At 38.4% G+C, this 21573-nt stretch overlaps 1 protein-coding gene across 1 annotated transcript; it reads left to right on the top strand.

The window, feature by feature from the left end:
- The first annotated feature begins 1844 nt into the window (after window positions 1-1844).
- LOC104233106 (large ribosomal subunit protein uL30w-like) lies at window positions 1845-7527 on the top strand. Its single transcript, XM_070161129.1, has 3 exons — window positions 1845-2225; window positions 5074-5228; window positions 6593-7527. The coding sequence occupies exons 1-3, from the start codon at window positions 1845-1847 to the stop codon at window positions 7371-7373; spliced, it is 1317 nt and encodes a 438-aa protein (XP_070017230.1). The 3' UTR covers window positions 7374-7527.
- The last annotated feature ends 14046 nt before the right edge of the window (window positions 7528-21573 follow it).

Below are 21573 nucleotides of genomic sequence, written 5' to 3'. Positions count from 1 at the left end.
TTACTCAGAAATAGACAATCAGGCCATTCAAGTAATTTCAGTGGTATTGACAGAAACAGGGACTAACAGGAAACTAATTAATCGACGCAACTTATTAATCGATTATACACACAATTGGTAAATACAAACAGAATCAAACATACAAACAGGGTGATTCATGGCTTTGGACAAAACAGGGGACTTATGAAACTGGTTATTCGACGACATTAATCAAATCGAATGTGTAGTTTATAACAGGTACAATTAATCAACAAACAGAAAAATCGACCAAATAAAAAGGTCACTGGAGATGAGAAGATGAATTGATAAATAATGGAAAAATCAACAAAACTAAACTAAACAGATACAGAGATAAAAAAAACATGAACACAGAACAAGGGAAAAAGAAAAATACCTCAGAACATCAGAACTATATGGACCCAGGCTCGAGCTCAGACTCGGACACTTTGAGGTCGAACAGACCTTAGTCGAAGTGTTCTCAACTAAGAACACTTCGATTAAGGTCGATTAGACCCCAAATCCTCACTTAATTTGGACGGATTCCATGATTTGGAATTTCTAGGGTTCCTGGTTTTCGATTTAGGGTTCGAACATTTCTAGGCAGATTTGAGCGGAACCAAAGTCATTTATGGTATGAGGGAGGTCTGGGGGTTGCCTGGTGTGAATTTGGAGTGGATTGGGGTAGGTTCATGTTTGGCTCGAATGAAGATTCGAGGAGTTTCAGGAAGATTCGAGCCAGATGGTTAACATATTTGGAGCGAGGGTGGTCTAATGGTCTTATGATGTTGATTTGGTGACCGGTTGCGTTGTTGCCGTCGGGTTTTAGGCGGTGGGGTGTCATGGCAGCTAGGGTTTCGGTGAGGGGTGTTTAGTTCAGTCTCTGAGTTGAGACGATGAACAGGAAGACGAGAGGGGGTGTTTGGTTAGGGGGGCTGGGGTAGGAGGTTGAGTTTATATAAGAGCGTGGTTGTTTGATCCTGGTCGTTCGATCAAGCACGATCGACGGCCTGGATCGTTTCATTTAATGGCACGACGCATTTTGGTCTCTATACGAAATTGGGCCGACCTTGGGTGAAAATGGGTCGGGTATAGAGGAGGCCTTGAGGCCGTTGGATTGAGATAGATGAACGGCTCAGATCTGATCACCTAAAACGACGTCGTTTAATTATGCAGGGGCTGAACTGGACCGTTTGATTGAAACAAATCAACGACCCAGATTTGAGACTCAGAAACGACGTCGTTCGAGTCTTCTGAGGGACTTGCTGAAATGGACCGGGTCTTTTGAATGTTTTGGCCTGGTTTTTGGTCTAAAATTTTGGCCCAAATCCGATTTGCCTTATATTTTCAACTCTTTTCATTTTCTTCTTTTAATTAATAATTAACAAAAATTCTAAAAATAAATTGTAATACCAAAATTAAACTACAAAATATTAATTAACTCTTAACAACAATTAGCACACAAGTTAAAACATTTAATTAAAATAAAATCACACGATGACACACTTTAAATGACATAAAATAGACTAAATGCATATTTTTGTGATTTTCTTCTTTTAAAACCAAATTATGGTTCGATTAGTTCCTAAATGCACAATCAAATCCTAAATATGCATGCAACATATTTTTGTTTTTGTATTTTAATTAATTAAAACAGGATAAACATTCACAGATAAAAACACAAATAATTATCCAAAAATACCACGCAAATTCTAAAAATTGTACACCAAGAAAATTTGTTTTAATTTTCGATTTCTTTTGGAGTAGTTTTTTTCGTGAAGCAAAAATCACGTGCTCACAATGATGCCTTGGGATTTCTGGAGGATTGCCACCGTATTCTTCGCACTATGGGTATTACCAGATCGAGCGGGGTTTCCTTCACTGCTTTCCAACTTCGGGGAGCCGCGTATGAGTGGTGGCAGACCTATGAGTTAGACAGTCCAGACGAGGCTGCTTCACTGACTTGGACCCAGTTCTCAGACATGTTTTTGATAGAGTCCGTCTCTCAGAGCCTCAGGGATGCATGGAATGCAGAGTTTGAGAATTTACGCCAGGGTGCTATGACTATTTCAGAGTATGATATCCGTTACACCAGATTGGCTAGGCATGCACCATCCTTGGTTGCTACTGTCCGCGAGAGGGTTCGCTGGTTCATTGAAGGGCTTATTCCTCCCATCAGATCTAGCATGGCTTGTGAGTTGGAGATGGACATTTCTTATCAGCAGGTGGTGAGCATTGCTAGGAGGATTGAGGGTATGCATGCTAGGGAGAGATAGGAGAGGGAGGCCAAAAGGTCTCGTGAGTCGGGCCATTATTCTGGTGCCCATACCCCAGCTGCAGGTCGTCATGGTAGGGGCTATATGAGTCTTCCCGTTCATTCAGCTCTTCCAGCATCCAGCAATGCTCCAACTCCTCCCAGATCTCAGGAGCCGTATTATGCACCTCCGGTTTCTAGCGCGCCTCCTACGCGGGGTGCTTTCAGACGCTAGTCTAGCAGACCTAGACCTAGCCAGTCACAGCCACCACATCCTCCCAGAGCTTGTTTCGAGTGTAATGACACACGCCACGTGGTGAGGGATTACCCTAGACTTGGGAGGGGTGCACCTCCATACATTTCTCAGCCACAGCGTGCCCCACAGGGTTCTCAGGCTATGGTTACAGCTACAGTTGCTACCCCACCTACTCAGCCAGCTAGAGGTGGAGGTCGGGGAGGTATAGGTCGCCCTAGAGGGGGAGGCCAAGCCAGATATTATGCTATTCCTGCTCGTACCGAGGCTGTTGCCTCTGATTCCGTCATCACAAGTATTATACTGGTTTGTTACAGAGATGCATTGATTCTATTCGATCCAGGCTCCACTTATTCTTATGTGTCTTCTTATTTCGCTCCGCATTTAGGTGTAGCCCGAGATTCGCTGAGTTCTCCTGTTTATGTATCTACTCCTGTGGGAGATTCTATTGTTGTGGACCGCATTTATCGGTCGTGTTTGGTCACTATTCGTGGTTTTGAGACCAGAGAAGATCTATTGTTACTCAACATGGTTGATTTTGATATTATTCTGGGCATGGACTGGTTGTCGCCCCATTATGCTATTCTTGATTGTCACGCCAAGACCGTGACGCTGGCTATGCCAGGTATTCCGCGTGTTGAGTGGAGTGGTACTTTAGATCATACTCCCAGTAGAGTTATCTCTTTTCTTAAAGCTTAGCGTATAGTTGGAAAGGGGTGTGCCGCGTATTTAGCTTATGTGAGAGACGTCAGTATTGATACTCCTTCAGTTGATTCAGTTCCTGTAGTACGGGATTTTCCCGATGTGTTTCCAGCTGATCTTCCAGGCATGCCGCCTGATAGAGATATTGAATTTGGCATTGATCTGTTTCCGGGCACTCAGCCCATTTCTATTCCCCCATATCGTATGGCTCCTCTTGAGTTGAAGGAGTTGAAGGATCAGTTGCAAGAATTGCTTGATAAGGGTTTTATTCGGCCCAGTGTATCGCCTTGGGGTGCTCCTGTCTTGTTTGTAAAGAAAAATGATGGTTCTATACGTATGTGTATTGATTATCGCCAGTTGAACAAAGTTACAGTCAAGAACCGTTATCCTTTGCCTCGTATCGAGGATCTGTTTGACCAGCTTTACGGCGCACAAGTGTTTTCTAAGATTGATTTGTGCTCAGGTTACCATCAGTTGAAGACGAGAACCAGATATCCCGAAGACCACTTTCAAGACTCGGTATGGCCATTACGAGTTCCTTGTTATGTCATTTGGGCTGACCAATGCCCCAGCAGCCTTTATGCATGTGATGCACAGTTTGTTCCGGCCATATCTTGACTCGTTCATCATTGTCTTTATTGATGATATTCTGGTGTATTCCCGGAGTCGGGAAGATCATGAGCAACACATGGGAACTGTGCTTCAGACTATGAGAGAGAAGAAGTTATATGCTAAGTTCTCGAAATGTGAGTTTTAGTTGGATTCAGTGGCATTCTTAGGCCACGTGATTTCGAGTGAAGGTATTCAGGTGGATCCGAAGAAGGTAGAGGCCGTGCAGAGTTGGCCCAGACCATCCTCAGCTACCGAGATCCGCAGTTTCCTCGGTTTGTCTGGCTACCACCGTCGTTTTGTGGATGGGTTTTCATCAATTGCAGCCCCTATGACCAGGTTGACCCAGAAGGGTGCTCCATTTCAGTGGACGGGGGAGTGTGAGGCGAGCTTTTAGAAGCTCAAGACAGCCTTGACCATAGCCCCAATTTTGATACTGCCTACAGGTTCGGGGCCTTATACAGTCTATTGCGATGCCTCGAGGGTTGGCCTCGGAGCGGTGTTGATGTAGGATGGTAGGGTGATTGCCTACGCATCCAGACAGTTGAAGATACATGAGAAGAACTACCCTGTTCACGACCTTGAGTTAGCCGCCATTGTTCACGCCCTAAAGATTTGGTGCCATTACTTATATGGTGTGACGTGTGAGGTGTTCACGGATCATAAGAGTCTTCAGTATTTGTTCAAGCAAAAGGAGTTGAATTTGAGGCAGAGGAGGTGGTTGGAATTGTTGAAAGATTATGACATCACTATCTTATATCACCCGGGAAAGGCCAATGTGGTGGCCGATGCCTTGAGTAGGAAGTCAGCCAGTATGGGCAGTCTTGCTTATATTCTGGTCGGTGAGAGATCGCTTGCTTTGGACGTTCAGGCTTTGGCAAATCAGTTTGTGAGGTTGGACATTTCTGAACCTAGTCGAGTATTAGCTTGCACGGTCGCTCGTTCTTCGTTATTGGAGCATATCCGTGATCGGCAGTTCGATGATCCCTATTTGTGTGACTTGAGAGACACGGTACAGTGTGGAGGTGCCAAGAAAGTAACCTTGGGAGATGATGGTGTACTGAGATTGCAGGGTCGAGTTTGTGTGCCTAACGTGTATGGGCTTCGGGAATTGATTTTAGAGGAGGCCCATAGCTCCCGGTACTCTATTCATCCGGGCGCCGCGAAGATGTATCAGGATTTGCGGCAACATTATTGGTGGCATAGAATGAAGAAAGATATTGTGGCATATGTGGCACGGTGTTTGAATTGTCAGCAGGTTAAGTATGATCATCAGAGACCTGGTGGGTCATTTCATAGGATTGAGCTTCCCGAGTGGAAGTGGGAGCGAATCACTATGGACTTCGTTACTGGACTTCCGTTGACTCAGAAGAAGTTTGACGCGGTTTGGGTTATTGTTGATAGGCTGACCAAGTCAGTGCATTTTATTCCCGTTGTAGCCACCTATTCATCCGAGATATTAGCTGAGATTTACATCAAGGAGATCGTCCGCCTTCATGGGGTGCCCATATATATCATTTCGGACCGGGGTCCGCAGTTTACCTCGCATTTCTGGAGAGCAGTTCAGCGAGAGTTAGGCACCCAGGTGCAGTTGAGCAAAACATTTCATCCCCAGATGGACGGTCAGTTCGAGAGGACTATTTAGATTCTTGAAGATATGCTTCGAGCCTGTGTTATTGATTTTGGAGGCTCGTGGGACCAGTTTTTGCCTTTAGCAGAGTTTGCTTACAACAACAGCTATCAGTCCAGTATTCAGATGGCACCGTATGAGGCTTTATATGGGAGATGGTGTAGATCTCCAGTTGGATGGTTTGAGCCGGGAGAGGCTTGATTATTGGGTACTGATTTGGTTCAGGAGGCCTTGGATAAAGTCCGGATTATTCAGGATAGACTTCGTACAGCTCAGTCCAGACAGAAGAGTTATGCAGACCGGAAGGTCAGATATGTTGCTTTCATGGTTGGTGAGCGGGTATTGCTCCGTGTATCGCCTATGAAGGTCGTGATGAGATTTGGGAAGAAGGGCAAGCTCAGCCCTAGGTTCATCGGTCCATTTGAGATTCTTGATCATATGGGAGAGGTGGCTTATAGACTTGCCTTGCCACCTAGCTTGTCAACTGTTCATCCCGTGTTTCATGTATCTATACTCCGGAAGTATCACGGCGATCCATCGCACGTGTTGGATTTCAACACTATCCAATTGGACAAGGATCTGTCATATGAGGAGGAGCCAGTGGCTATTATAGACCAGCAGGTTCGACAGTTGAGGTCGAAAAGTTTTCCTTCAGTGGAGAGGTTAGCCTCCTGAGGCATCGACCTGGGAGTCTGAGTCTGATATGCGAAGCCGTTATCCTCATTTATTTACCGACTCAGGTACTTCTTTATTTTGCCCGTTCGAGGACGAACGGTTGTTTTAGAGGTGGAGAATGTAACGACCCAAAGGGTCATCACCGTAATTCTTCCTTGTTCCGTGCCCCCGAGGCCTTGAAAACCTCGTTGTTAGTTGCCTTGATTTGCGTGCGCAGTCCGGGCGTGTAGCTGGAACGATTTTATGTTGAAATATGTGAATTATGTGAATAATTTGATGAATTTTGATATTAATATGCATAATATTGACTTCGGTCAATATTTTGGGTAAACGGACCCGGACCTGTGATTCGACGGTTCCGGAGGATCCGTAGAAAAATATGGGACTTGGGAGTGTTCCCGGAATCAAATTCCGAGGTCCCAAACCCGAGAAATGAATTTTTGTGTGAAATTGTTTTCTGAAATTAATTAAGGTCCCTCTCGCCCCCGACCAACAACCCCTCATTCCATTCACCTCCACAATTCCAAGTGATTGGTGAAACTCCAGTCCCAGAGTCAGTCTTGAAGAAGCAGAAGAGGAGTGAGGAATGGGATCTTGCAAAGAAGCAAGAACTTGAAGCTGCAAAGAAGAAGAATGCTAAGAACCGGAAACTAATCTACAACAGGGCAAAACAGTATTCAAAGGAGTATGAGGAGCAGGAGAAGGAGTTAATTCGTTTGAAACGTGAGGCTAGATTGAAGGGTGGTTTCTATGTGGACGCTGAGGCAAAGTTGTTGTTTATCATTAAGATACAAGGGATTAACGCTATGGCCCCACAGACCAAAAAAATATTGCAGTACCTAAGGCTGCGACAGATCTTTAACGGGGTCTTTTTGAAAGTTAACAAAGCCACGGTGAACATGCTGCATAGGATTGAACCTTATGTTACCTACGGTTATCCAAACCTAAAAATTGTAAGGGAATTGATCTACAAGAGAGGTTACGGGAAACTTGACAAGCAGAGAATTGCTTTAACCGACAATTCTATCATTGATCAGGCATTGGGCAAGCATGGAATTATCTGTGTAGAAGACCTTCTCCATGAGATCATGACTGTAGGACCCTACTTTAAGGAGGCCAACAACTTCCTGTGGCCATTCCAGCTGAAAGCACCTTTGGGTGGACTCAAGAAGAAGAGGAATCACTATGTTGAAGGTGGTGATGCCGGCAACCGCGAGAACTACATTAATGAACTTATCAGGAGGATGAACTAAAGTGCATGAAATTTTGCTTTTTAGGCATTTTATCTGTTCTATTTGGACTTCTGGATATTGAAGTAAATAGCAGTTTCAAATTTCTTGCCATTTTAGATGCTATTCCAAACTATGATAGTAGTATATGACATTTTTGTTGACGTGGCAATTTCAATTTATTGTGTTAAATCTTGAAAAAAAAGAAATTAATTAAGGAAAAGGAAGAAGAAAATTGATCAGAAAACTATGGTATCAGGCTCGTATTTTGGTTCTGATGCCCGGTACGAGTCTTAAATATGTTTTAAGCACTATCTGTAAAGTTTGGCTAAAACCGGACGCCATATGACGTGTTTCGGACTTAAAATGAGGAATTTGAGTTTTATGGAAGTTGAAAGAAAATCATGTATTTCGAGGCTTGATCCTATGTATATGATGTCATTTTTTGGCGATTTGATCGCACGAGTAAGTCCACAAGGTGTTTTCAAGATCATATGAATGTTTGGTTTGGAGTTCAGAGTAAGCCGCGGGGCTTTTCAGTGCGGTCCGCGTGGTGGAGTTCAGAGGGTCGACCAGCGCGGCCGCACACCAAATCAGTGCGGTCCGCGCTGGGTGGGTTCAGAGAAAGCCCACTTATTCCCTCCCTCGGCGCGACCGCGGTGCATTTCTGCGGAGTCCGCGCCATCCCCCAGCAAAAGTATATATATTCGGGACTTCAGTCATTTTTTTCCACTTTTCAAAAACCCAAAACCTAAGAGGCGATTTTCCAAACAACTTTTCTTCTCCAAAACCATTGGTAAGTGATTTCTAACTTAATTTCTTCACTTTTTAACATCTTTTAACATGATTTCAACTTCACATCAAAGATTTTCATGGGGAAATTGGGTGTTTTGGGTAAAACCTAAGTTTTCTATAAATTGAGAAGTTGGACCTCAATTTGGGGTCCGATTTCAAAACAAAACATATATTTGGATTCGTGGGAGAATGGGTAACCGGGTTTTGGTCCGAACCTCGAGTTTCGACCACGTGGGTCTGGGGGTATTTTTGACCCTTTTGGGAAAAACCTTGTAAAAACTATTTTTATGCATTGGGGTTAGTTCCAATAGTAATTATTAATGCATTCAAGCAATTTGTGACTAGATTCGAGCGGTTGGGTGGTGAATTCGAGGGGTAAAGCTATTCTAGAAGCGTGAGTTGAGTTTGGAGCATTCGAGGTAAGTGGCTTGTCTAACCTTGTGTGGGGGACCTTTCCCCTTAGGATGTGCTATATTTGATAATTGAAATGCCCTGTACGTGAGATGACGAGCGCGCACTTGAGCTAATTATTGAAAATCCGATTTTTCCTTAAGTATTTCAATTGAGTTCTTTTCTTGTTTTATTCTACTTGTGAATTTAGCATGTTGCTAGTCTAGAAAGGCATGTTTAGTTGACTTAATTGCCTATTTGCTTAAATTGCCTGAATTGCATTACGTGAAGCATGTTAGGCTAGAAGTAAATGTTTACTTGGTACGAAATTAGCGTTTAATTTAATATTCTTGTGTTGCTGCTCTGTGTTTTAAATTGGGACTACGGGTGAGATTCCTGGGAGATTCCCCCTGCACATTTACTTTGGGACTACGGGTTAGATTCCCAGGAGATCCCCGGCACATATATTGAGGATACCGAGAGATCCTCGGGATACCAAGAGATCCCTAGCACATATTGAGGATACCAAGAGATCCTCGGGATACCAAGAGATCCCTGGCTTATATTGAGGATACCGAGAGATCCTCGGGATACCAAGAGATCCCTAGTACATGTCGAGGATACTAAGAGATCCTCGGGATACTTAGAGATCCCCGGTTACTTTCCTTATGGTTTGCTTTCATCATTGTTTCCGTTATTGTACTCTTATTATCCTGCATAGATTCTTACTGTAGGTTCTCAATTGCACTGCTTATCTTATCCTGCCATCTTTATATTTTATTTAACCTCAGTAGGGCCCTGACCTTCCTCGTCACTACCCAACCGAGGTTAGGCTTGGCACTTACTGAGTACCGCTGTGGTGTACTCACGCCTCTTCTGCGCATGTTTTTTTTTCATTTGCAGATCCAGGTACCTCTACTCAGGCGCACTATCAGTGAGACAGGAGGACTTTGGAGATTTTGAGGTAGATCTGTTGCGTCTGCAGACCGACGAGTCTCCCTCTTTATTCTATCTTTAGTACTTAGTTCTCTTTCCTTCCGTTTGTTAGATATTCTTGAGTTTGGAGCCTCACTATACATTTCTGTAGCCTGTGTTTTCCCGTGAGTTTCCGGGTTTTGGGATTTGTTTTAGTCTTGAGATATTAAGTCGTATATGCCGAGCGGCATTCAGTACAATTTCCTTTTTTAGATAATTAAATATGGTATTCTATTTCTCCGCAATTATTATGTTTCCGCAAGTGTTAGGCTTACCTGGTCACGGAGACTAGGAGCCGTCATGACATGTTCACGGTTGGTGCACAAGGGTCGTGACACCTTGATTCCACGGCCACGAATGAATCCTCAACTATCGCTTTCCCTTTTGATTCCACTTCCAATTCAATTGTATCTAGCCAATATTAACTTATTAACATCAATAAATGCTAAAGAACTCGTACCCAATGCTTAATTATAGCTTTTCCAATATTTTTCCCAAAAACCCAAAAATCGACCCCAGACTCACTTGGTCAAAACTCGATGTTCGGACCAAAACCTGAATACCCATTCACCCACAAGCCCAAATGTGCAATAAGTTTCGGAATCCGACCCCAAATCGAGGTCTAATTCCTCAAATTTGTAAAATCCTCAAATTTGAAAATGACCAAAATTCCCCCAGGGCCCACATCTTGGAATCGGGTAAATTTTTCAAATTCGGAATCCTCACACTCTCACGAGTTCAGTCATACCAAAAGTACTAAAATCGGACCTCAAATGGTCCCTCAAATTACCACTCAAAGCTCTTCAATTAACCAAGCCCTAACCCTCAATTTACCACTGATGTTTCTTCAAAATTCATGCTTATAATGATAAAAATCACCACAATAACGAGCTTAAGGACCAAAGACCTTACCTCAATGAATTCCTCTGAAAATCTCCCTTGAAAATGCTCCCCAAAGCTTCTTCCCGTTGAAAATTTATGAAAAATAACCCAAATTCGCGACCACTTCTGCGGTTTTCACTTAAGTCCCCTTCTCCGCACCTGCGACCCAGAATTCGCATCTGCGGTCCCGCAGGTGCGACATACTTCCTGCTTCTGCGGTTTCAGCTGTCTTTACCTTTGGCTACATCTGTGGCAGTGATCTCGCTTCTACTGGCTCACACCTACGGTCCCCAAGCCGCAGGTGCGGTTATGATAGCAAACTCAGCAGTTTCAACTGCAAATTCCCAACTCCAAACTTCCCGTTAACCATCCGAAATCATCCCGAGGCCCCCCAGGACCTCAATAAAAATCACAAAGAAGTCATATACCACTATCCAAACTTATACCAATCCTCAAAATACCTACAACAACATCGAAACATCGAATTAACCATGGATTCAAGCCTAAGAACTCCAAAAACTCTCAAATTACGCTTTCGATCAAAAAGTCTATCAAACCTCGTCCGAATGACCTAAAATTTTGCACACACGTCACATTCAACACTGCAGAGCTACTCCAACTTTTGGAATTCCATTCCAACCCTTAGATAAAAATCTCACTATCGAACCGGAAACTTAAAAAATTCAACTTTCGGCATTTCAAGCCTAAATAAGCTACGGACCTCCAAAACACCATCTGAACACGCCCCTAAGCCCGAAATCACTTAACGGAGCTAACAGAACCAACGGAATTCCATTCCGAGGCCGTCTTCATACTGCTCCGACTACACTCCAAATTCTAAAGCTTAAACTCTCATTTAGGGACTAAGTGTCCCAAAACTCTCCGAAACTCCAAATAAATCCTCCCGGCAACTCACAATAGTAGAAACAAACACGGGGAAAACAGTTAATAGGGGATCGGGGCGTTAATTTTTAAAACGATCGGCCGGGTCGTTACAGATTTTAAATAAGTGTTCTTTTTATATAATCAAGAATGAATTAGCTTTAGTTTTTCAAATTTGCCCTTATATATACATATCCCAATGTGTCAAGCTAATAATATGTAAATTTTATTTAAGAATAATTTAGTCAAGATACTTATTTAAATTTCTAGGAGTTAATATTTTCTTAAGGGGTGTGTCAAAAGCCAAAAAGTCACTTAGTGTGAATAGGAAGGAGTATATGTTTTGGATACACTTGAAAGAGCAATGATAAAAGTCTCTTCGGCAATGATAAAATCCTCTCAATAAGTCAATATTATCGTTGATATTCATATTGTAGCCGATCTTGTTAATTACTTAGTTTTTGTTATATTGTTTTTATTTCTTAATGCGTTAGCAGTATGACACGATGCAACCTAAAGCTAGGACGAACTCTTCTTCTCTGAGTGAAGTTTCAATTTCTTCTATCCGCAATCTAGAATAGATTAAATAGGAAGTGGGTGTTCTTGACTTAAATAGGAAGTGGGTGTGCTCAGTGATTTTGACAAGCTTAGTTTTTGTGGTCTCATTTAAAAATTAAAATGTTATATACATCCCAGAGAGAAACAATATTTTAGCTTGGAAAAATTGGTAAGTATTTCTACTAGAACAGAAGTGTTCACAATAAGCTAAGTGGGCCCTACTATAAATTTGTATTATAAAATGAATGCTTACATTAGATAATACTGAAACTATTGGTATATATTTGGTCATTTAATAACATGCAAAAATAACCAAAGGGATTATAATTATTATTATTTTCTACTATAATGTTGTCATGTTTGGTATATTTTACTACATCAAGTTCGTTAGAATTTGGGGTAACCTGATTTTATACCTTGATCAAGGATTATAAACTGAATAATAATAATTGGTAACTAAATTCACTTGTGCATATAATTACAAAATGTAAGGTTTTTAACGGCTCCAGAGTAGTGCTGTATTCTGGGCCGGGACCGGGCCTTCGTGGGCACGGGCCGGGCTTTGTGGGCACGGGACGGGCGGTCCCGGGCTTCGTGGGCTCAACGGGTGGAACCGGTCCGTGACGGGCCTAAGCCCACATGGTCCTGGGCTTAACGGGCCGGGCTCGTGGGCTTCGTGGGCCTAGCGATTTTTTTTTAAGGCAATTTCTTGTAGTATCATGGTTATATTAAAAATATATATGTAGTATATATGTAAATCTAATTATTAAAGTGCTTGACGAAAAAGGAAAATAACAAAACAATAGTAAAACACTAAATTGTCATGCATAATATATTGTCTTGTAGTATATATATTGTATCTTATGTATATATATTATAACTTATTACTTATATATTTTCTTGTAGTATATATTGTATGTTATGTATATATATTCTCTTATATATTTTTTTGTAGTATATATTGTATCTTATGTATATATATTCTCTTATATATTTTCTTGTAGTATATATATTGTATCTTATGTATATATATTCTCTTATATATTTTCTTGTAGTATATATATTGTATCTTATGTATATATATTCTCTTATATATTGTCTTGTAGTATATATATTGTATCTTATGTATATATATTGTCTTATTACTTATATATATGAAAACGTATACTCAACCCAATCTGCAACTATCTCTTTCTGATGTTAATATTCTTGATGCTTTGACTTTGAATGTGAAAACGCATGGTTATAATTATGCGCCTGGTTCTGAACTTATATGTCTGTCCTATAGGATTTATTTCAAACTGTTATCTACTTTGAATCCTTGATGTAAGTTATACGATACTTCGGATCAGACCATATTGGTCGAAACCAATTTTGCAAAGTCCAAGGTTACCACTAGGAGACCTATCAGGTGGGACGAAATTAATTTTCCAACTACATGGACTTTAAATTCAGTCATATCCCCAAGTCAGATTACTAACGACTTGTCAAATACTGAATTTTCACATGTTACTCAAAATTCGGATAGTAGGATTTGTATTCAATTTGATGATAAGTCTACTATTTATAATAGACATTCATTTTCTAATCATAGACTTCTACCTGCTATTCAACATATTTCTCCTGTTGAACCAGTTTACGGTCCAGCCCGCAATCGTGCGGCTTCTTTACACACTATTGCTAGTGATAAGCCTGATCAAAAGGTTAAAAGGGTTGAAAGGGTTAAGATTAACCCTCAAACAAATATTGTTCAAGATAATGACAATATTTCAGATAAGGATATTCCTTCTTTATCCGAGATGGATTTCGACCCCAATAATATTTAATGATTCCACACCAAATTGATTTTAGCCCCGGTTCTCGGGCCCGTATTTATATTCAAAAGGAATTTTTTAGTGAAAAATGGAACCAGTTTAAAACATGGTTTTTTGATACTTATAGTAAAGAGGATTTGAATAATATATCTCAAGAATTTTATGAAACTTGTGTCTTGCATAATCAAATTATGTATTTTGTTCCTTGGTTTATAACAACTTATTTACCTCTTTATATAAAGGTATTAGAAAGATCTTATAAAGACGGGAGTGGTAATATTACTAAAGCAATTTATCCGCCTCAGGCTCCCTTTATTTTACCTAATAATACTGGTATTACTTTCACTGCCTTTCAAAAATTTATTGATGATAATGTGGCAGCTATTAGTATTGCAGAAATTAATAAATTGATTTCTCAAAACAATTATTTGGGTTTATATGTTAAAATTTTAGGAGAACATATTGGTTCTCTTGATAAAAAACTTGATGATTTGACTATTTTAATAAAAGAAATGGGTACTAAGAAAGGACCAACTGATATTGCCTCCACTTCAGGAAATAAAACAGTTGATCAAAACATTCTTACTCATATTCAAAGACCTCCTGAGATTCAGGATTTTAAATTTAAATCTCTTGATGACTTAGCTCAGCTTTTAGATAAAAAGCTTTCTGGTTTAAATATTAGACCTATTGATTTATCAAAAAAATTTGCTGATAAAATGGAGACCGTTTCTGATTATAAAACTGAGACTTGGTCAGAGTTTAATAAACTCAAAGGGATTGTTAAACAAAATCATAGGTATGCTGATAAACCAAGAATGCAGACCTATTATTATCCTCGTCCTACTCCTCAAGATGTGTTGATTGAGGAACGAGATTGGAATCAGACTAATACGTCTTATAACGGTTCCGAAATTTATGAATGGAATCTTGATGGTCTAACTGATAGACAATTAACCATTCTCGTACACAGAATGCTTATGTATTCGACTATCTGTAAAAGTGTTAAAAATACAGATAGAACTATTTGCAAAATGATTATTGCAGGATTTACTGGCCAACTTCGTGGCTGGTGGGATAATCATTTATCTGTAGAGGAAAAGGCTTTCGTTATAAATGCTACAGCAACCGACGAAGGTGTTGATAACATAGGTATGGCTCTAGTGGTGGGTAGAGAAGATGCAGTTTATACCCTTATACTTACAATTTTAGAGCATTTCAATGGTAGATTTACCTCAAATCATCAGACCGTCCGAACTTTACTTAATGGACTTAGGATGTAAGACCCTTAGTGAGTTTAGATGGTATAAAGATACTTTTATGAGTAGAGTTATGGAACTACCCGAGAATAGATATGAGCACTGGAAAGCCAAGTTTATAGACGGCCTCCCTTCCTTATTTGCTGAAAGAGTAAGGAATGTGTTAAAGGGTAGTTGCGGAGAGATTCTGTATAATAATTATACCTATGGTAAGCTTATAGGTGTTTGTACAGAAGAAGGTCTTAAATTATGTAATGAGCTAAGACTTTCTAGACAGCTTAAGATAGATAAGCTTAAAGAAAGGTCCCAAGTAGGTGACTTTTGTACCCAGTTTGGTTTACCCGGAACTTCCACTCAAAATAGGAAGAAGAAAACCAAATATCATAGGTACCCTAACCCGGATAGCCCATATAAGAAAAAGAGGTCTAGATATAGGCCTAGGGAAGAACGTGATACTAGAAAAGCGCATAGGAAATCTACTCGATTTGCGAAGAATAGATCCAAACGTGATCTCGCTGATATTAAGTGTTATAAGTGTGGGAAGTTTGGTCATATTTCCCCAAATTGCAAACTTCAAAAGCTAAAAACCTTAGAACTCGATGATGAGTTACACGATAAGGTTTATGGCTTGTTATACACTTCGAGATCAGAATCTGACTATTACTCAGAGACTGAATCTGAAGCTGAAATTGAGTTAATTGATTTTTCTGATAATAATAAAAATATTAATACTGCTTGCACTGCTTGCAAAGGTAATATTTGTACTTGTGATAGTGACGAATTTTATAAATTGCAATCACAATTTGATAATCTTAATATAAAAACTATTACATCTGACAATGTAATAGAACTTTTAAAAGAAGTTACTGATGAAAAACTTCGTGAAAGAATTATTAATTTAGCTGCAAATTCCAGTTCTAGTAATTCAAAATCTGTTGAAAAATACAAGAACGAATTTGAAAATTTTGCACCATATTCTTTATCTGAAATTAATAGAAGACTTCAAAAGTCCAGTACACCTAGTCGAGATACTTCTTTTGATGACTTAAAAGAAGAAATTGAGAATTTGAAAAGAGATATTAAGTCTCTTAAGCAAAATCAAATGATTTGCGATCACCGTATTACACAAATTGAGAAAAATAATTCTCTACCTGAATCTTCGACTAAAGGATTTTCTGATTTTTCTAATGATAAAGGAAAAGAAATTTCTGATGCAAATCTGATTTATTTTTAGGTATGATGCAAATTATTACTGCACACAAATGGTATATTAAATGTACTATTTTAATCGATAATAATTTTTCTATAACTGATATAGCTATGATTGATAGTGGTGCAGATGTAAGCTGCATTCAGGAAGGATTAATTCCTACTAAGTATTTTCAAAAGACCACTCATTTGGTGAAATCCGCTTCTGGTCATGCTTTAGATATAGAGTACAAATTGCCTAATACTCATATTTGCCAGAATAAAGTCTGCATCCCACATTTCTTCTTTCTAGTAAAAAACTAGTTATACCTTCCAATTATACTTGGAACACCTTTTATTAATGCTATTTACCCGTTCAATAATATAGATGAACATGATTTTTCTGCTAATTACCAAGATAAAAGGATAAGTTATTCCTTTGTTACAGATCCCGTAACTAGAGATATTAATGCTTTGATTAATATGAAACAGAGGCATATTGATTCATTACAATTAGAAATTCTTAGCATGAATATATTCGATGCTTTACAATCTGTTAAAGTTCAGCAAAAGATTAAATTGATTGCTGAAAAAATAGCCGTTGATGTTTGCGCCGATCACCCTAGTGCCTTTTGGAACAGGAAAAGGCATATTGTAACTCTTCCATACAAAGAAAATTTCGGTGAGGATGATATTCCTACTAAATCTCGACCTTGCCAGATGAATGCTGAGTTAGTTGAATTCTGCAAAAACGAGATTGATAGTTTGTTACAAAAGGGTTTGATAAAACCCTCAAAATCTCCTTGGTCATGTTCTGCCTTTTATGTTAATAATGCGGCAGAAAAGGAACGAGGTATTCCTCGCTTAGTTATAAATTATAAACCATTAAATAAACATCTAAAATGGATTAGGTATCATATCCCTAATAAAAGGGACTTGCTATCTAGGTTATATGACGCCAATATATTTTCAAAATTTGATTTAAAATCTGGTTATTGGCAAATTCAAATATTTAAAAAGCATACTTATAGAACTGCTTTCAATGTTCCATTTGGGCAATATGAATGGAATGTTATGCCATTTGGTTTGAAAAACGCCCCTTCTGAATTTCAAAAAATTATGAATGATATTTTTAACCCATATTTAGATTTTATCATCGTTTATATTGATGACATATTAGTATTTTCTAAAACTTTGGAAATGCATATTAAGCATCTTGATATTTTTAAGAAGATTGTTATACAAAACGGTTTAGTAATTTCTAAACCTAAGATGAGTCTATTCCAAACGAATGTTCGTTTTCTAGGTCATAATATTTGCCAGGGAAAAATTACCCCAATACAAAGATCAATTGATTTTGCCTCAAAATTTCCTGATGTTATTACTGACAGGACTCAATTACAAAGATTTTTGGGGAGTCTAAATTATATATCCCCTTTCTATAAAAGTTTGTCACGAGATCTAGCCCCTCTATACGATCGACTGAAAAAAGATCATAAACACCCTTGGACTAACCAACATACTGAGTTAGTCAAAAGTATTAAAGGGCGTGTTAAATCTTTACCTTGTTTAACCCTTGCCAATCCTACTTGGCAAAAGATTATCGAGACAGATGCGTCTAATGTTGGATATGGAGGGATTTTGAAACAAGTAAATCCCAATAATAAGAGTGAATACTTAATAAGATTTCACTCTGGTAAATGGACCGAAGCCCAGAAGAAATACGCTACTGTGGCGCATGAAATGTTAACAATTGTTAAGTGTGTATTAAAATTTCAAGACGACTTATACAACCAAAAGTTTTTGATAAAAACTGATGCTCAATCTGTTAAATACATGTTTGACAAAGATTTTAAGCACGATGCTTCAAAATTAATATTTGCTAGATGGCAGGCTCAGCTAGCACCTTTCGATTTTGAAATACAATACAAAAAAGGAATTGATAATTCCCTTCCGGATTTTCTATCCCGGGAATATTTAGAATAGATTATGAATTATTATACCATGTTTTTTGATGATAAGGTATTGATCACTATTCTTAAAGTGATTAAATTAAATAGAGACTTACAAGAAGTTATACTTGATATAATTATGGCTGACATAATTAAAACAAGGGAAGAAGAAGACTCTAATTTTCAAGAAGTTATTGATATTTTTCAGTTAATTGAAAATGTGTGTCCCTTCGGTCAAGATAATATCAGCACTAGGATTATGCTATCCTTTTTAATTAATAATGATTTGCAATTTCTGCAGAATGGACCCTTCATGGGTCACCAGGGGCAGAGGTAGGGGAAGATCTTCCCCTAGTAGGACTTATTCTCAGGGATCGTCATACGGATCCTCATCAAACTCCCCAGTAATACAAAGAGGGAAAAAGAGTTTGATAAACTCAAAGGTACCGCATACAGGTGAATCCTCAGGACATTCTATACATTTGGAAGATATTCCAGAAGATAGTCCGTTATATGGACATCTGCAGGCTTATTTAGCATCCAAAAAGCAAAGTGATACTTTTGCTTCAATTGCTAAAGAGGAAGACAATGACGATATCAAGTCATATGAAAAGTTACCAAAGAGAGAAATGATATTTCTCCTTGAAAACTCTGAGATTCAGAGAAAAGAAGAACCGTGGAAAATATTTCAGAGATATCTGATTAATGGATTATACTATCCGGGTGAATCATATAAAACCCGCACCTATTATGAAACTATCCTGATCAGTACAGGTAGTGCAGAATTCCAGCACTTTTCGGGTTATAACACGAATGAAAATGTTTATAACTTTTCAAAAGTCATTATCAAACAGATTATATCTGTTGAAGAATGGGGTATTTCAACAATGAAAGAAAGGCAGATAAGCCTTAATAAATCACCTATGAATTTCACTTATTGGGATTATATTCAAGCATTTGATAGGGTGCTTTATTATAACAATGAGAGACATAAGCATACTTGGTTTATCAAAGTATGCGCAAAGGTATTTACAGGACCTATCCCTAACTGGTTTTTAAACTGGTGGTCATACCACGGTCCTACTACCAAGATTTTGCCCGAACCATTTCTAAAGTTATACAAAGAATGGACAAAAGCTTCACCGTTCTTAACAGAGTTATATCACGCAGATCATATCTGCTACCTAGAAAAAATTGATCAAATCTACTTCTTTATTGAATTTTCTATCCCCTGGATCCATAAATGGACTCCGGAATTAGGTTATACGGAAGAACAAATCCCTTGTTTATATAGGGTATTCTACAATAATTTTTGGGACAAATTGATGAAGACTGATCCCAAAACAAAGACGTTATATGGACAAGAATTATTAGATTCTATCAAAACACAAATCCATTTATACGTAACGGCCCCTCAAAAAAGGATAATAGAAGAAAGCACTGTTAAACATATTGCTCGGAGAATATCAATCCAAGACGGAGATAAAATTGATTTGATAAATCAATACTTAGAAGGATTGAAAAGAAATCTGCTCCAATCACTAGATCAGTGCGAAAAATCAGACACTTCGATGAGAAGTGAAACGAGTGGTGATGACCTCGTAGAAGATACACAACCTATACAGCCAAAAATGATATTATCTGACAGAGATATCGACAAGGTGGAAGAATTCCTCCAACAAATGCACAATTTGGACAAAAAGAAGACTTGACAGCTTATCAGCCGCCAAGACCCACTTAAACAGTAGATACATTGTTCATCCACAGTAGAAACACTATTTATCTACAGTAAAAACACTGTGTAGGGACCCAGATGTGGGACCCATTTTACTATTCAAGATTCTTTTTTTTTATATAAGGATGCTTCTTCATTTGAAGAAGACAGGCCGGAACTCAATTTCAGCTACCTTTAACCCTTAAAGGATTACCAGAGACCTTTTTAGCAGCTCTTAGAGATGCTAGAAATCTGAATTTCAGACAGTCTCTAATGGGTTCGATAGAATCTACAGTGGCCTATGGTCCAGTATATTTTAATACTCAACCCAATCTGCAACTATCTCTTTCTGATGTTAATATTCTTGATGCTTTGACTTTAAATGTGAAAACGCATGGTTATAATTATGCGCCTGGTTCTGAACTTATATGTCTGTCCTATAGGATTTATTTCAAACTATTATCTACTTTGAATCCTAGATGTAAGTTATACGATACTTCGGATCAGACCATATTGGTCGAAACCAATTTTGCAAAGTCCAAGGTTACCACTAGGAGACCTATCAGGTGGGAGGAAATTAATTTTCCAACTACATGGACTTTAAATTCAGTCATATCCCCAAGTCAGATTACTAACGACTTGTCAAATACTGAATTTTCGCATGTTACTCAAAATCCAGATGGTAGGATTTGTATTCAATTTGATGATAAGTCTACTATTTATAATAGACATTCATTTTCTAATCATAGACTTCTACCTGCTATTCAACATATTTCCCCTGTTGAACCAGTTTACGGTCCAGCTCGCAATCGTGCGGCTTCTTTACACACTATTGCTAGTGATAAGCCTGATCAAAAGGTTAAAAGGGTTGAAAGGGTTAAGATTAACCCTCAAACAAATATTGTTCAAGATAATGACAATATTTCAGATAAGGATATTCCTTCTTTATCCGAGATGGATTTTGACCCCAATAATATTTAATGATTCCACACCAAATTGATTTTAGCCCCAGTTCTCGGGCCCGTATTTATATTCAAAAGGAATTTTTTAGTGAAAAATGGAACCAGTTTAAAACATGGTTTTTTGATACTTATAGTAAAGAGGATTTGAGTAATATATCTCAAGAATTTTATGAAACTTGTGCCTTACATAATCAAATTATGTATTTTGTTCCTTGGTTTATAACAACTTATTTACCTCTTTATATAAAGGTATTAGAAAGATCTTATAAAGACGGGAGTGGTAATATTACTAAAGCAATTTATCCGCCTCAGGCTCCCTTTATTTTACCTAATAATACTGGTATTACTTTCACTGCCTTTCAAAAATTTATTGATGATAATGTGGCAGCTATTAGTATTGCAGAAATTAATAAATTGATTTCTCAAAACAATTATTTGGGTTTATATGTTAAAATTTTAGGAGAACATATTGGTTCTCTTGATAAAAAACTTGATGATTTGACTATTTTAATAAAAGAAATGGGTACTAAGAAAGGACCAACTGATATTGCCTCCACTTCAGGAAGTAAAACAGTTGATCAAAACATTCTTACTCATATTCAAAGACCTCCTGAGATTCAGGATTTTAAATTTAAATCTCTTGATGACTTAGCTCAGCTTTTAGATAAAAAGCTTTCTGGTTTAAATATTAGACCTATTTGGATCTGGGAGAAACAAGTACTAAAAGTACTAGACTTGAAGAGGTAGATATACCTCAAAACCTTGATTTATTAAATAAATGGACAATTCCTAAAGTTTCTATAAAAACCATTTATGATTATGGTTGGTTTGATAAACTTTCTTCTAAACAATT

The sequence above is a fragment of the Nicotiana sylvestris genome, chromosome 11 (genome assembly GCF_000393655.2).
Source record: "Nicotiana sylvestris chromosome 11, ASM39365v2, whole genome shotgun sequence".
Taxonomy (NCBI): Eukaryota; Viridiplantae; Streptophyta; class Magnoliopsida; order Solanales; family Solanaceae; genus Nicotiana; species Nicotiana sylvestris.
This window is presented reverse-complemented; position numbering and strand designations above follow the sequence as displayed.